This window comes from Drosophila virilis, chromosome 2, assembly GCF_030788295.1.
Source record: "Drosophila virilis strain 15010-1051.87 chromosome 2, Dvir_AGI_RSII-ME, whole genome shotgun sequence".
Lineage (NCBI taxonomy): Eukaryota > Metazoa > Arthropoda > Insecta > Diptera > Drosophilidae > Drosophila > Drosophila virilis.
This window is the reverse complement of record NC_091544.1, coordinates 11,319,328-11,334,376: the sequence shown is the minus strand read 5'-3', so window position 1 is coordinate 11,334,376 and position 15,049 is coordinate 11,319,328. Positions and strand designations below refer to the sequence as shown.

The 15,049-nt window shown below is 44.8% G+C and overlaps 5 protein-coding genes across 5 annotated transcripts; 3 read left to right on the top strand and 2 right to left on the bottom strand.

Moving 5' to 3' along the window:
* The first annotated feature begins 28 nt into the window (after positions 1-28).
* Positions 29-1,251, top strand: IntS12 (Integrator 12). Its single transcript, XM_002054098.4, has one exon. It carries the CDS (start codon positions 186-188, stop codon positions 1,179-1,181), a length of 996 nt encoding a protein of 331 aa, XP_002054134.1. The 5' UTR covers positions 29-185; the 3' UTR covers positions 1,182-1,251.
* A 4-nt stretch (positions 1,252-1,255) lies between these two features.
* On the bottom strand, positions 1,256-3,426 carry ball (nucleosomal histone kinase 1). Its single transcript, XM_002054099.4, has 3 exons — positions 3,277-3,426; positions 2,993-3,213; positions 1,256-2,926 (listed from the first exon to the last, which is right to left on the bottom strand). Exons 1-3 carry the CDS (start codon positions 3,356-3,358, stop codon positions 1,367-1,369), a joined length of 1,863 nt encoding a protein of 620 aa, XP_002054135.2. The 5' UTR covers positions 3,359-3,426; the 3' UTR covers positions 1,256-1,366.
* Positions 3,427-3,759: 333 nt separating this feature from the next.
* KaiR1D (Kainate-type ionotropic glutamate receptor subunit 1D) lies at positions 3,760-9,109 on the top strand. The gene is made up of 12 exons (XM_002054100.4): positions 3,760-4,026; positions 4,308-4,463; positions 5,836-5,930; positions 6,022-6,111; positions 6,185-6,342; positions 6,406-7,081; positions 7,148-7,317; positions 7,374-7,634; positions 7,696-7,827; positions 7,888-8,086; positions 8,144-8,375; positions 8,439-9,109. Exons 1-12 carry the CDS (start codon positions 3,915-3,917, stop codon positions 8,732-8,734), a joined length of 2,577 nt encoding a protein of 858 aa, XP_002054136.1. The 5' UTR covers positions 3,760-3,914; the 3' UTR covers positions 8,735-9,109.
* A 682-nt stretch (positions 9,110-9,791) lies between these two features.
* Positions 9,792-13,406, top strand: Ir93a (Ionotropic receptor 93a). Its single transcript, XM_002054102.4, has 10 exons — positions 9,792-9,953; positions 10,010-10,162; positions 10,215-10,351; positions 10,413-10,521; positions 10,589-11,136; positions 11,201-11,303; positions 11,361-11,509; positions 11,573-11,746; positions 11,804-12,179; positions 12,235-13,406. The coding sequence occupies exons 1-10, from the start codon at positions 9,842-9,844 to the stop codon at positions 12,966-12,968; spliced, it is 2,595 nt and encodes an 864-aa protein (XP_002054138.2). The 5' UTR covers positions 9,792-9,841; the 3' UTR covers positions 12,969-13,406.
* On the bottom strand, positions 12,988-13,966 carry RpS30 (ribosomal protein S30). Its single transcript, XM_002054103.4, has 3 exons — positions 13,824-13,966; positions 13,508-13,596; positions 12,988-13,435 (listed from the first exon to the last, which is right to left on the bottom strand). The coding sequence occupies exons 2-3, from the start codon at positions 13,583-13,585 to the stop codon at positions 13,115-13,117; spliced, it is 399 nt and encodes a 132-aa protein (XP_002054139.1). The 5' UTR covers positions 13,586-13,596; positions 13,824-13,966; the 3' UTR covers positions 12,988-13,114.
* Between the last annotated feature and the right edge of the window lie 1,083 nt (positions 13,967-15,049).

Sequence of the window (15,049 nt, the reverse complement as noted above, 5' to 3'; positions counted from 1 at the left end):
CAGCAACAGCAAAAACAGCAACAGCATAGGAAAGACCAGGGTAGAATGCAAACAGTGTTGAGTAACGTGCAAGCATAACAGCTGTTTTCTGAAATGATATAAAACAATACTTGCTAACACTTTTTACTGTGTTTTGCATTTATTATAATTACCATCAAATTTAACTAAGAATATTATCTGAAAAAATGGCCGCAAATATTGCCGCAGCAGCCGCTGCTGCTCAAGAAGTAGATCCTGTGCTGAAAAAGGCAATTAAATTGCTACATTCATCTAATCCAACTTCTGCAGCCGAACTTCGCCTACTACTGGATGAGGCGCTTAAATTGCGCTTTGGGCCTGAGAAGATGATATCAAAGAATATGACCCAGCGCATGATGGATGACGAGGCCAATTTTCCAGGTCGCGCAACCCCACAACCACCGGCACAGCCAGTGGCCACCGATGAGATTATTAATCTGACCAACTCACCGGACAAGGTGCCCTCGGATTCGCCCGACACCATTGCGGACTCAGATGATGGCAGCGCCGCTGGATTAGCCATGAGCGGTGTCGTCAACACAGGCGACACTGGCGACTTTGGTGACTTGAACTGTTGTGTTTGTGGCGAAATGGTGTATAAGGCCACCAATCGACTCATTGAGTGCTCCGATTGTGGCGCACTTTATCACCAGGAGTGCCATAAGCCACCCATTACCAATGAGGAGGCCGCCGACGATCAAGTCCACATTTGGCAGTGTGACACCTGTTGTAATAAGCCCTCGACAAGCCGGGCTGCTGCTAGCATGGCCTTGCCGGTCGCCACCCCCACTGTGGTCATACCCGATGAGCCCATGCCGCTGGCGCCCAAGACCAAATCGTCAGTGCCCTCGTCGCGTTCATCTACATCCTCCAACTCGTCCTCGCCGTTTTACAAACCAGAACCGAGCAGCTCCACAAATGCCAGCAGCAGCAGTAGCAGCAAGCATGGACACAAGTCATCCTCCTCATCATCCTCCAAGTCGCATAAGGAGGAGCGATCAAGCAAATCTGTGGCGCCTGCACTAAACACGATCAGCGCACCAGAGAAGCACACTAGCAGCAGCAGTGGCACTTCCTCCTCGAGGCGCGGCAGCTCGACTGCCAAGTCCAGCAAGAGTAAGCATCACGAAAGCAGCAGCAGCAGTAAACGCAGAGCTAAATAGTGGACACTTGAATTTCAATATATATGCATCATTATCTTTAATATTAATATAAAAGCCAATGCACACAACATGTATACTTATAGAACATATTTAAGCTGACGCAGGTTTGAAGCTTCAAAACATATACCCAGCAGCGTTTTATTAAATGAAAATATATAGTTGTATGTATAAAAAATTTAATGGAATTAGCGCCTATACTTGCGCAGAGTAACTGCAGGCGTGCGTGGACTCCGCGTGGAGCTCAGAGCTGGCGAACTAGTACCCTCGTCGCCATTTACTTTTCGCAGATTAATGCGTGTCGCTGGCGAACTGCCTTTAGGCGTCGTGGCGCTGTGCGACGAGGGCGTCTTGTTGCTGCCAGCGGGAGTTGTGTTGCCTGCCTGCGCCTTCCTTTTGCGCTTAACATTCACGATAACATTGGCATCCATACTGACATCCAATTCGAAGTTGAACTCGTACGTTTTATTGGAGCGCGGCTGTGGAGTCAAATCATCATTGATCACCGTCTTACCAGGCCTGCTACGCAGCGAAATGGCTGGACTAAAGTTGATCTTGGCATTGGCACCCTGTGCTTTCGGCGTTGCGTTGCTTTCCACTTTTGCCCGCTTGAGCGGACTGGAGCGCAGTGGCGAGGAGGCTTGTGGTGCTTCGCGCTTCTTGGGCGAAGCTGAAACTGGCTTGTGCGCTGCTTTGCGCGTTGGCGTGGTTCTTGTAGGTTTGGATTTAGAAGCTGGCGATGCTTTAGCTGCCGCCAACTTTCTACGGGGCGTGTATTTTGCATCCTTTTCCTCATCGCTGGAAATGATTTCATCCTCTGAAGAGGAATTTATAAGCAGAGATTCTTCTTTTTTAACCTTGCCCCGCTGTCCCAATGCAGCCGCTGTTTCTGCCTTTTTGGCTGGCGGACTATTGTTGTTAATGCTGCTGCTCTGCGACGTCAGTTTAAAGTCCAAGTCCCCACTGTTGACCACTTTCATTTGCTTGAGAGCATTAAGGAAAAACATGCGGCACTTGTCATAGTTGGGTGCTTCGTTGTGCGCTAGTTTAGATACGTATTTCATATAGTCAGAGATGGGCGCCGGCACCCCTTTGGGAAAGAGGGGCTTTAGTGCGGCGTTTACGTCCGCCATAAATGCCTCCTTGGCCTTCTGAACTTTTAGCGGCACTGTCAGCAGTTTTTCCCTAATCCAGGGTAGTTCCACGCCTAACCATTCAATAATATTGTAGCCGAGTATTTCAAGATCGGCCCGCCGAGTGGCTACGCCCAAATGTGCATCCCGCGATGTGTACTCAATCGTGCCATTATGCATTTTCTTTGGATCCGGTTTAAAATCCCCTGTCACATAGTGGGAAGCTAGACCAAAGTCCACCAAATAGGCCTGACTACCACCGCCCTTACCCAGACCAAGCAAAATGTTGGCCGCCTTGAGATCTGCATGAACATAGCCGGTGCCGTGCATAAATTCATACACATCCAGCATTTGAATGGCTAGTCGGTAGACGGTAGCCTCGGGCAAGCGCTTACCGTTCTGCGCATAGAACTTTGATATGTCGCTGCCGTAGCGCGGCATAACTATGAACCGATGCTTCTGACCATTTATGTCCGCAGAACCGTTGGCTAGTATGTAGGGCATACCCAGAGATTTAAGGCCGTGCTGCTGCTTGAAATTCTTGATGTCGTCTTGTTTTGCATTCCGCAAATAGAAGTGCATCTCGACGAACAGCGGCCCATTGGCATGTGGCTCCTGGAATATGAAAAGCCATTGATGAGGGCAAACAGTTTCACACATTCTGGAGCTTCAGCTACTTACGCATTTGACCACTGCATCGTAGTTCTTTTCGCCGTTGCGACACGCTGCATAGATTTCACCGAAGCCGCCAATTCCAATCGAGGGGCCAATGCGCCACTGTCCCTTGGCCAGATCTGTGAGAACGGTACCCTCTTTAAGCTTCTCCGGCATAGCATACAACTTGCCCTTGGCTTTCTTGGCCGGCGCTGCCTTTGGCTTGGCGGTACGACGCATTTTCGTATCTGAGACGGCTCAAGTTACAGAGTTGTTTAAATCAAACACAGTTCTAATCAATTCCAACGTACAAATGCCGCCACAACGCATCTGCATCAACCGCGCGCCATTACATACGGAAGCATTGCCATTCACGTGGCTACGTAGCGTCATATTACCCTCAATGCGATAGTAGATATCTCAATTTTGCGTTAACAGAGCTGTGCGCATTAACAGAACGCGGTTATGTAAAATTTAAATATATATAATTTGAAATTCTACGATTATATTTATAATGCAAAGGGCAATTGATTTTTTGTTTATTGCAGAATGACAGATTTTAAAATCGTAGGAAAATCTTGCATTAACCGACACTCCAATGGGACTCAATGAACCGGCATCATAATTTGCCACAGCATCCACATTGACTGCGCAGCTGTTTGAACTGTCACCCGGCTTTTGGATGCCACCCACCCTCAAACCTCGGGGAGCCTGCAACAGGACGATGCCGTGTCAGATTTAAAAGAGCGCACATCAGGATCTCGTGCTCAGTAGGTGTTTCATCTCGAAAGTCGACACAGCGCATATAACACAGATAAAGTGAAAAAATAAACAACTTATAAAATGTCAGCGCGCGTTTAGAAAACAATCTTGTAACGATTGATAGATTGCAAAAGTTAAAGATCAAATAAATAAACAGAGAGCTGTTCGAAAAGTAAACACAGCTAAAATGCAGCCAAGTGTCGGCAATAATGGAATGCTCTTATTGCTGTTACTTTTGATGCATCAAAATGCATTTAACTGGCATTCGGTTTTGGCATTGCCCGACGTTATAAAAATTGGTTAGTTTTGATTTATGAAATATCAATCAATTAATAAAACTACCGTCTCATTTCTCATTATTCATTGGTTGATTAAAATGGCATCTTTAGCGCGTATCGATTTTTTTACATCAAAAGCGCGCGTGTGTGTGTGTGTGTGTGTATCCTCGTCCTCATGTCCTTACAGATGTGTGTCACTGTGTTTGTGCTTTGTTTGTTTTCCTTTGGCCGTTTTTTTTTTTTATGAGACACGTTTGTACTTGCTTATTAATAACATTGTTTTTCATCGTTTATCGCCGCAGGTGGGCTGTTTCATCCCTCGGACGACCATCAGGAACTCGCCTTTCGCCAAGCTGTCGAGCGGATAAATTCCGACCGCTCAATTTTACCCCGCTCAAAACTTGTGGCCCAAATTGAGCGCATTTCGCCATTTGACAGCTTCCATGCCGGCAAACGGGGTAAGCAGTAGGGGGCATCGCTACACCTGACCCCCACAAATGTATCTGTTATTGTTTTCATTCATCCGTTTTGTTCCGTTTGGTCCCATTGAAAACATTGCACTTTATTTTTGTGTAGTCTCCATTAGATTCCATTAGTTTTTGCATTATTGTTATGCAAATCGAGTTGACTATTGGGAATTCACTTCATGTCCATATATATATATTCATATATCAGACAGCTAAATTAATGCAGTTGAAGTACATTTTCAATCCCCTCATTGTGTGGCGATTGTTTTCAATTTTAGCTCATGTGTTCTAATCTTATTGATGAGCAGCATTTGTATTATGTGAACTACACGCTGAAGTGTGTAAATTAATGCATGAATACAAATTGCAGAAACTAAGCTACGCACTCTACTTCTAAGAATTTAATTCGAGTTAGAAATGTGCTCAACAGAGTGCTGGCATTTAAGCATTTGGGGATGTATGTATAATAATCTAAATATAGTGTGGGTTTTAAATTCTAAAGCAATCCCAGTCTTAAATGAGAATAATTGAAACTGAAAGATAAATAATATTGTCTGCTTTAATAGCACATGATAATACTATCAAATAATTATTTCTTCAAATTATAACTTGGCAAAACTAAACCGTTTAAATACATTTTAATTAAAAACAATGAACAGAGCTGAAAATAGTGTGATTCTGATGAATGAGGGACACAAGCTCGTAAAAGGATACTTTGGGCCTTATGACCAACTCTCATAACCATAGTTACCTTGCGGCACGGTAGAACACATTTTAGCACGACGGTAACAAGCTGGAAAGGACACACATTCACACGACTACCTTATTTACCACAGACACACACAGACACACACAAGCAAACGATATGTTGGCCTCCATACCTATGTTTGTGTATGTGTAGTGCACAACTACACCTGCACCCACACGTGCTCGGTAATTTGATGAGCCAAAGGATGCTATGGTAAAAGCCAAAGCCAAAAGGCAAAATGGAATTATGTCAATTTGAAGTGCATTTTAAATATGCGAACTAGGCGAAACGAGCTTTACTGTATCTGCCGGCAAGTATATGCGCTACTTGGACTCATTTTACGCTGCCACAAATCGTGGGATTCCATGCGAGATAATCTTGCTGGCGCACTGGCATAAGGTGCATTGGGACTCGGATTGGGAGCAGCAGTAAGCGTATTACATGAAAATCAATTTGAGACTCAGAGGTTGCTCGCCTGGGATTTATGTTTATGGCAGACATATATTTGCACAACATTTTGCAGCAATTTCCTCAAGACTTTGGCAGTCAGTGCAAATGTTGGCCAATAGCTGAGCATCCGCCTTATACATTACTCTCTCGTCATATCCTTTTCAGTTTGCGGCTTGTTGAACATTGGCGTAGCTGCAATTTTTGGGCCACAATCCTCGCACACGGCCAGCCATGTGCAGAGCATATGCGACAACATGGAAGTGAGTCCTTTTGTTTATGTGGGGCATTTGGGTGGGCTGATGGCTACCAAATCGTCTTAATCTATGTCGGCTGTTGCACACAATTATTTAGATACCGCATTTGGAGAATCGCTGGGATTACCGCCTGAGACGCGAAAGCTGCCTGGTGAATCTTTATCCCCATCCAAATACGCTCTCCAAGGTAATGTGCATGTGTGTGCTTGTGTTTTGCTGCCAACTGTACTTTAGCTGCTGATATTTGTATTTGAGCTCAGGCTTATGTGGATATTGTGCGCCACTGGGGCTGGAAGACTTTCACCATAATCTATGAGAATAACGATGGCATTGTGCGGCTGCAGGAACTGCTCAAAGCGCATGGGATGACACCATTTCCAATCACAGTGCGCCAGCTTAGCGACAGCGGAGACTATCGGTGGGTTCATCTTTAAGCAAATAAGCCTCTTTATTCTTGATCTATATCAATCCCATCATGTAGACCCCTGCTGAAACAGATTAAGAACTCGGCGGAGGCGCATATTGTGCTGGACTGTTCCACGGAGCGCATTCACGAGGTGCTCAAGCAAGCTCAACAGATCGGCATGATGAGCGACTATCACAGCTATTTGGTCACCTCGCTGGATCTGCACACCGTGGACCTGGATGAGTTTCGTTACGGCGGCACAAATATTACTGGCTTTCGTTTGATCAACGAGAAGGTCGTATCGGATGTGGTGCGTCAGTGGAACATCGATGAGAAGGGCATGCTCCGTTCGGCCAATCTGACCACTGTGCGCTCGGAGACGGCGCTCATGTATGATGCAGTGCATCTGTTTGCCAAGGCGCTGCATGATCTGGACACCTCACAGCAAATCGATATACATCCGATAAGTTGCGATGGCCAGAGCACCTGGCAGCATGGCTTCAGTTTAATCAACTACATGAAAATTGTGGAGATGAAGGGCCTGACCAATGTCATCAAGTTCGATCATCAGGGCTTTCGCACAGATTTCATGCTAGACATCGTAGAGCTTACGCCGAGCGGCATACGCAAAATAGGCACCTGGAACTCCACGCTGTCCGAGGGCATCAACTTTACGCGCACCTTTAGTCAGAAACAGCAAGAGATTGAGGCAAACCTGAAGAACAAGACCTTGGTAGTGACTACCATACTGGTATGTATGCACAGAGAAAGGATCAACTGCTTTTCGTAGTCAGTAACTGCTTCTACTCTTTCGCAGAGCAATCCTTACTGCATGCGCAAGGAATCGGCGGTACCTCTGACAGGAAACGATCAGTTTGAGGGCTATGCCGTGGATCTGATTCACGAAATATCCAGATCGCTGGGCTTTAATTATAAAATTCAGCTGGTGCCCGATGGCAGCTATGGTAGCTTAAATAAAATGAGCGGGTAAGTTGCTTTGTATGCAGCATATGACTTTATGCTTAGCTCTATTTATTTTACAGCGAATGGAATGGGATGATACGTGAGCTCTTAGAACAGCGCGCCGATCTGGCAATAGCCGATCTCACAATCACCTTTGAGCGCGAACAAGCTGTGGACTTTACCACGCCGTTTATGAACCTTGGCGTTTCTATACTCTATCGCAAGCCCATTAAACAGCCACCCAATTTGTTCTCCTTTCTGTCGCCATTATCTCTGGACGTTTGGATCTACATGGCCACAGCCTATTTGGGCGTCTCCGTATTGCTCTTCATATTAGCTAAGTGGGTTAACTTGTTGATAACCAAAATGCCTTTTTATTGACTATCTTTATTGCCCAAATAGATTTACGCCCTACGAGTGGCCCGCCTACACCGATGCCCATGGCGAGAAGGTCGAGAGTCAGTTCACATTGCTCAACTGCATGTGGTTTGCCATTGGTTCCCTTATGCAGCAGGGTTGCGATTTTCTGCCCAAGTAGGATGGATACCGTTTATTTTATATGCTTGGCTTAACCGTGTTTTGGATTGTTTTTAGGGCTCTGTCGACTCGCATGGTAGCTGGCATTTGGTGGTTTTTCACGCTGATCATGATCTCCTCGTACACAGCCAATTTGGCTGCATTTCTGACTGTTGAACGCATGGACTCACCTATTGAGAGTGCCGAGGACTTGGCCAAGCAGACGCGCATTAAATATGGCGCTCTCAAAGGTGGCAGCACGGCAGCTTTCTTTAGGGTAAGCCATTCACTTAGACAGCAGGAGCAGAACCAAACTAATAATTGCCCTTTGCAGGACTCGAAGATCTCTACATATCAGCGCATGTGGTCCTTTATGGAATCGGCACGCCCCTCGGTCTTTACGGCCAGCAATGGCGAAGGCGTGGAGCGCGTGGCCAAGGGCAAAGGTTCTTATGCATTTCTAATGGAATCCACATCCATCGAGTATGTCACTGAGCGCAACTGTGAGCTAACCCAAGTGGGCGGCATGCTGGATACCAAAAGCTATGGCATAGCGACCCCGCCAAGTGAGTTACATCGAAGTGCAGCCCCTTAGTGTATATCTCATGGTTTGCTTATGCCTCACACAGATTCGCCTTATCGCACTGCCATCAATAGCGTCATACTCAAGCTGCAGGAGGAGGGCAAATTGCATATACTGAAAACCAAATGGTGGAAGGAGAAACGCGGTGGTGGCAAGTGTCGCGTGGAAACCTCTAAGTCATCGTCGGCGGCCAATGAGCTGGGACTGGCCAATGTGGGTGGCGTCTTTGTGGTCCTAATGGGCGGCATGGGCGTGGCCTGTGTCATAGCCGTATGCGAGTTTGTGTGGAAGTCACGCAAAGTCGCCGTCGAGGAACGTCTCAGCGCAATTCTGAACGAATGAGAAAAGTTGTAAACCCACGACGAATGGGTTTAAAAGTCGGTCGGTCGACGATTTGGACCAGGAACCAAAAATGCAAGCACACATTATTGCAGCGCATAAATCCCAATCTGTAGTATAGCTACAAAAAATTCCATTCTGGCATACTCGTTAGGCAGCGCACTTGAAGAAGGGAAAATTTATAAAGTTAGAGACAGGAATATAGAAATAAAGGCGCCACAAATGATAATCTTTTGAAAATTAGCAATGGACAAAACATTTATATACATAAACTATTGAACGAGAACAAAAGTATATACGCACAGTTTATATGATAGACCCTCTTTCGTAATACTAATATTATAAATACAATACAACAAGTACGGATAACAATCGAAATCGTATGCATTTATATTTGAAGCATTTTTGGAATTGTATAATAGTGATAAGTGTAGCTAAATTATACATACATACATTTACAACACATTACATAGATGCATATACACATATATATATACATAAGTACACCAAGCGCAATACTTGGCCAATATATCTATAATACCATTTGAATATATAATATATACTACTTAATAAAAACCCAAATATGCTCATAGAAATAAGTTAGCAAATAGCCAATAAAAAGCAAAAGCGAAAACCTAAACTAAGTGAATTGTAACTCTTAGTTAAAACCGTTCGTTCCTTCAGTTTCCCTACTTCCCTAGCTGTAAGATTGTAAAATGTAATTACCTAACACGCAATATTGATGAACAATTTCATAAATATAATTAAATAAACGAAGTTAACACCGCAAACACAATAGTTTCATGGTCCAAAAAACCCTTATCGGACACCTGCAACAATTTGCTGACGTGCCCGACATTTGATGTGGATGTCGACGCCTAACCGCAAACTGTCAATCAGCCGGCGACCGCAGGAAAATCCTTTGCCGCCGACTTTGCCCAGCTTTTAAATATTTGATGTGCTTTAGCAACACGCCTCAGTGCGCTCCAATTGCTCGATTTTAATTGGCTTCATGGCTTTTTATATTTTATCCTCAAACATAAATCAAAGGCCCCTTCAATCGTATTGTTGGCTTTCACTTCTCAGTTAGCTTTCAGCGGTCCCGGCATCATGAGGCCTCCGGCCTTGGTCTTCAGCGTGTTTTGTGGCCTGCTGCTCTACGTGCCGGCTCCAGTCGGTGCCAATGACTTCTCCTCTTTTCTGAGCGCCAATGCCTCCCTGGGTGAGTATGGACACATCCAAATATGTTTGTGCGACTCGGCAGTTTGATTCTTCCAGCTGTGGTTGTGGATTACGAATATATGGCTATGCATCGACAGAACATTTTGGCACATTTTGAGAAGATTCTCAGTGATATCATACGCGAGAATATGAAGAATGGCGGCATCAATGTGCGCTACTTCACCTGGAATGCCGTTAAATTAAAGAAAGGTAAATTAGAAACTTTTTCAGAATATTTGTGCTTCAATTTAGTCTCGCATAGATTTTCTGGCTGCCATAACGATTATGGACTGTGAGAGTACCTGGAACTTTTATAAAAACACACAAATAACATCGATACTCCTAATTGCCATCACGGACTCGGATTGTCCGCGTCTGCCGCTTAATCGTGCGCTGATGGTGAGTCATTTTTTGAACAGAATTTACGTGAATTTCCATCAATGTTCTATATGTTTTCAAGATACCCATGGTGGCGCAGGGCGATGAGTTTTCTCAAATTTTACTCGATGCCAAGGTGCAGGGCATTTTCAAATGGAAGTCGGTGGCTGTGTTCGTGGATCAAAGCATACGTGAGTATTCTCAAAGTTTAGCCAGTTTAGCTAACATATGGATGTATTTTCCTGTGCCCTGCCCCAGTCGAGGAGAATCCGATGTTGGTCAAGTCCATTTTGCACGAGAGCACCATAAATCATATACCGCCGTTATCGGTGATTCTCTACAAGATTGACGAAACGCTGCGTGGCCAGCAAAAGCGTGTTGCTCTGCGCCAAGCATTGGCACAATTTGCGCCCACCAAACACGAACTGAAGCGCCAACAGTTTTTGGTCATTTCCAAGTTCCATGAGGATATCATTGAGATCGCCGAGACATTGAGCATGTTTCATGTGAACAATCAATGGATGTTCTTTGTGTCGGAGCAACTGCATGCTGACTTTGATGCCAGCACTGTGACCATAAATCTGGACGAGGGCGCCAACATAGCATTTGCACTCAACGAGACCGTGTCCGATTGCGTAGATACACTAAACTGTACCATATCGGAGGTATCAATGGCCGTTGTCACCTCGCTGTCACGCATGATCCTCGAGGAGCAATCGATCTATGGAGAAATATCCGATGAGGAATGGGAATCAATACGCTTTACCAAGCATGAAAAACAAGACGAGATGTTGCAATATATGAAGGTAAGCCCAGCTAAAGTAAGTCTATACACACATAGGAACTCATGTGTGCTTCGCCTTTTGCCAGGAATATCTGAAGGCTAACAGCAAATGCGCCAGCTGCGCCAAATGGCGCTTCGAAACAGCCATCACCTGGGGCAAGAGTCAAGAGAATCGTAAATTTCGCATGGGTAAATTCGCAAAAAAAAATCTATAGGATTAATACTAACCCAACTGTCTGTCCGCAGCACCCACACGCGATACGAAAAACCGCAACTTTGAGTTCATCAACATAGGATATTGGAGCCCACTTCTGGGCTTTGTATGCCACGAACTAGCCTTTCCACACATAGATCAGCATTTTCGCAACATCACCATGGATATTGTCACGGTGCATGTGAGTCATTGAACCAGGAATATATGTATGTAATTCTTATATATTGGTTCAAATTTCTCGCAGAATCCGCCCTGGCAAATATTGACTAAAGACAGCCGCGGTGCCATCGTGGAGCACACTGGCATTGTCATGGAAATACTGAAGGAACTAAGTCGCGCTTTGAACTTTAGCTACTACCTGCACGAGGCCCGTTCGCCGGACTACGAGTACTCGCTTGCGCAGAGCACGAATGAGAGCGTAAGGATTAGAGTAGAAAATACCTGAGAATATTTATATTACTGCATTGGCCTGCAGGATGAGCTGATGGGCTCAATGACCTATCGCATACCGTATCGTGTGGTTGAGTTGGTGCAGGGCAGTGGGTACTTCATGGCAGCCGTGGCCGCTACCATTGATGAGCCGCACAAGAAGCGCTTTAACTACACGCAGCCCATAAGCATACAGAAGTACACATTCATTTTGCGCCAGCCGGATGAGGTGAGTCGCATCTATCTGTTTACAGCTCCGTTCACCCTAGAGACCTGGGGCTGTTTGGCGGGCATTTTATTGGTGACGGCGCCCATGCTGTACATTGTTAATCGGCTGGTGCCGCTGCAGGAGCTGCAAATTCGCGGCCTGTCGACAGTCAAAAACTGTTTCTGGTACATTTACGGAGCACTGCTGCAACAAGGTAGGCGGATCAGGCACATGCAACTGCAGTCTGCTTAAAAATTCAACTCTTGCAGGTGGTATGTATCTGCCTCGTGCGGATAGTGGCAGATTGGTGGTCGGTTTCTGGTGGCTCGTTGTCATTGTGCTGGTTACCACCTATTGCGGAAATCTGGTTGCTTTTCTCACATTCCCAAAGTTTCAGCCGGGCATCGATTACCTTAATCAATTATTTGATCACAAGGAAATCAAACAATATGGCCTGCGTAATGGCACATTCTTTGAGAAGTATGTGCATTCCACGACACGTCACGATTTCAAGCGTTTCATGGAGCGCGCTTTAGTTTATAATAGTTCACAAAGCGAGAATATTGCAGCAGTAAAACAAGGCGAACGTATCAACATTGACTGGCGAATTAATCTGCAGCTTATTGTGCAGCAGCACTTTGAGCAGGATAAGGAGTGCAGATTTGCATTGGGCAAGGAAGACTTTGTAAGTGAGCAGATTGGATTGATTGTGCCCTCGAGCAGTGCCTATTTGCACTTGATTAACCAGCACATAGATCGGTTGTTTCGCATGGGTTTCATCGATCGCTGGCATGATACGAATCTGCCCTCGATGGACAAGTGCAATGGGAAGCATATGCAAAGGCAAATCGCCAATCATAAAGTGAACATGGATGATATGCAGGGCTGTTTTATGGTTCTCCTCTTTGGCATCATTGCGGCGTTGCTAGTGAGCTGCATTGAGTTCTGGTATTATCGCTTCTTAGTTCTGAACAAGGGTCAGAGCATTGCTTTTGCCAATTGACACAAACACACGAGACGCGTCGGATTACAACTTGACGTGCGTAAAATAAGTTGTGTTTAATTGTTGAAAATTACTATATGAACATTATTTTGCAATAAAAAATAGCTCAGCTTCTGTTCATCATTCCTTTTGCAAACTTATCCACCTTACGTCGAGTTGGCGTTGGGGCCACGACGACGGCCGAAGCCTTGCACAATGTTGACAAAGCGGCGATTGTACTGGATCCTACGCTTGGCGCGACCGGTCTTCTTCTTCTTCTTCTCCTGCTTCTCAACCTTAGGGGTCTGGCCCTTGACCTTACCGGCACGCGCCAAAGAACCGTGCACCTTACCACCAATCATGGGAATGGTAATATCCAGCTCGAAAGAGCTCAGAGCAGTCACGGGCGTGTCATTGGTCAGAGTGGCACCCTCGCAGTTCAGGCTGAATTCTTCGGAATCGAAGCCATGCAGCTGGGCGATTTGATTCTATGATGCGAGAAACAACAGAAATGAGGTTAGGGGGAAGTTTTTGTTGTCGTGACTTCCACAATCACTCACCTTAACACCAGCAATGGTGGCATCCTGGGACACCTCCAAAGCCTCAATTGTTTCCAAGCCACGTACGAAAAGCTGCATATTGATGTGCTCTAAAAATCGAATAAAACGAAATTAAATTGACATCCAGAGCCTACGCCTATGCCGAAGTGGGAAAACACGTGTAGCATTTCGCACTGATATTTTCACAACCTAGCGCAACGCCAAGTTAGAAATTTTATGCACAACACATTTTGCACACTTCGTACAATACATTTCGCACCTTTACGTTATTAAAACCCTTTAAATATTCATAATTTTAGCAAAAACTTTTGCTCACCTTGTCACTTTTATGCGGATCTATCGAAAAGAAAGAAATTAGGGTTGCTGGCGATATGTCTTATTTGTAATAGACAACTGTTGTCGCTAGAGGGCGCTAAAATATGTAATGCAACTCGGCGAATTTGAAAAGTGCTGCCAGACGTTTTAGATAAGTAATGGCGGGCCTTTGCTTAATTTGAACTGCAAAATATTTTTAAATTTGTATATACATATTTAAATGATAAGAAATGCAAATACTTTAGAGTTTACATATACAACTGAAATATGTATGAGAAATGTGTAGCTATTTATGTCAAATGGCAAGCAAGCAGCCTTGGCAAAGGGCCAGTCTAACTGACGCCACACTAAGCCACATAGTGCGCTTACCTCAATCTACGTAAAATAGGAATTACGTTAATCCCAGCATGTCTAGTCTGCTGTGCCCGACTTGACCCACTTCGGTATTATGTGCGTGCGCCTGCACTGCTTTTGCCTGCGCATAGTCTTTGGCTCTAAGAATAGGACCTGGGAGGACATTTACAGCCCAATGCGGCGCATGGCTGTGTTATTCTACGCCATTAGAATAAATATTGCCGCATTGTTTGTCAAACAGGACTAGATTAGTAACATAAACATTCGTTCATTGAATGCAAATCATAAGCCGATTTTGCAAATTTGCACGAATTATCTTCAACTAATGAGTGTGGCTTAAATTGTTCAAGAAGGTTTCTGGCTATATGATTTAAAGTTTTTGATACATTTTATGCACTCCCTTTGACAACTGACTGTCCTGTATCAGCTGGAATGCATTTGAGCTCCGAGTAGAAGTATCATTTAATATATGTGCCATCTCAAACATAGTCTTCATCAATTTAGAACCCTTCAACGACCATTTCCTTTCGTTTCATATCGCCGATGTTCGTTTAATATAGATAAATGGCGCATGCGCTCCAGGTCTCCTCTTGCCCACCTTGGTCCAGTTTTTAGATACTTATATGATCGGATTAGGCTGGGCTTAGGTAGATAGACACCACTAGGATTTGCGTAAACTCATTTGCCTTCCAGTTTGCCGAGATGGCAAAATCATAATCATCTTTCGTGTTCGCAAGAGTATCCTTAAACAGGGCGCTCCCCGCATGTCGGCACTTTTTGCTGTGGGTCGCCGCTTGGTAATTTGATATTTTTGTTGTATGCAAACAATGGAAAGCGGAAAAACAAATTATTCTTGACCATGAAAACAGCAAC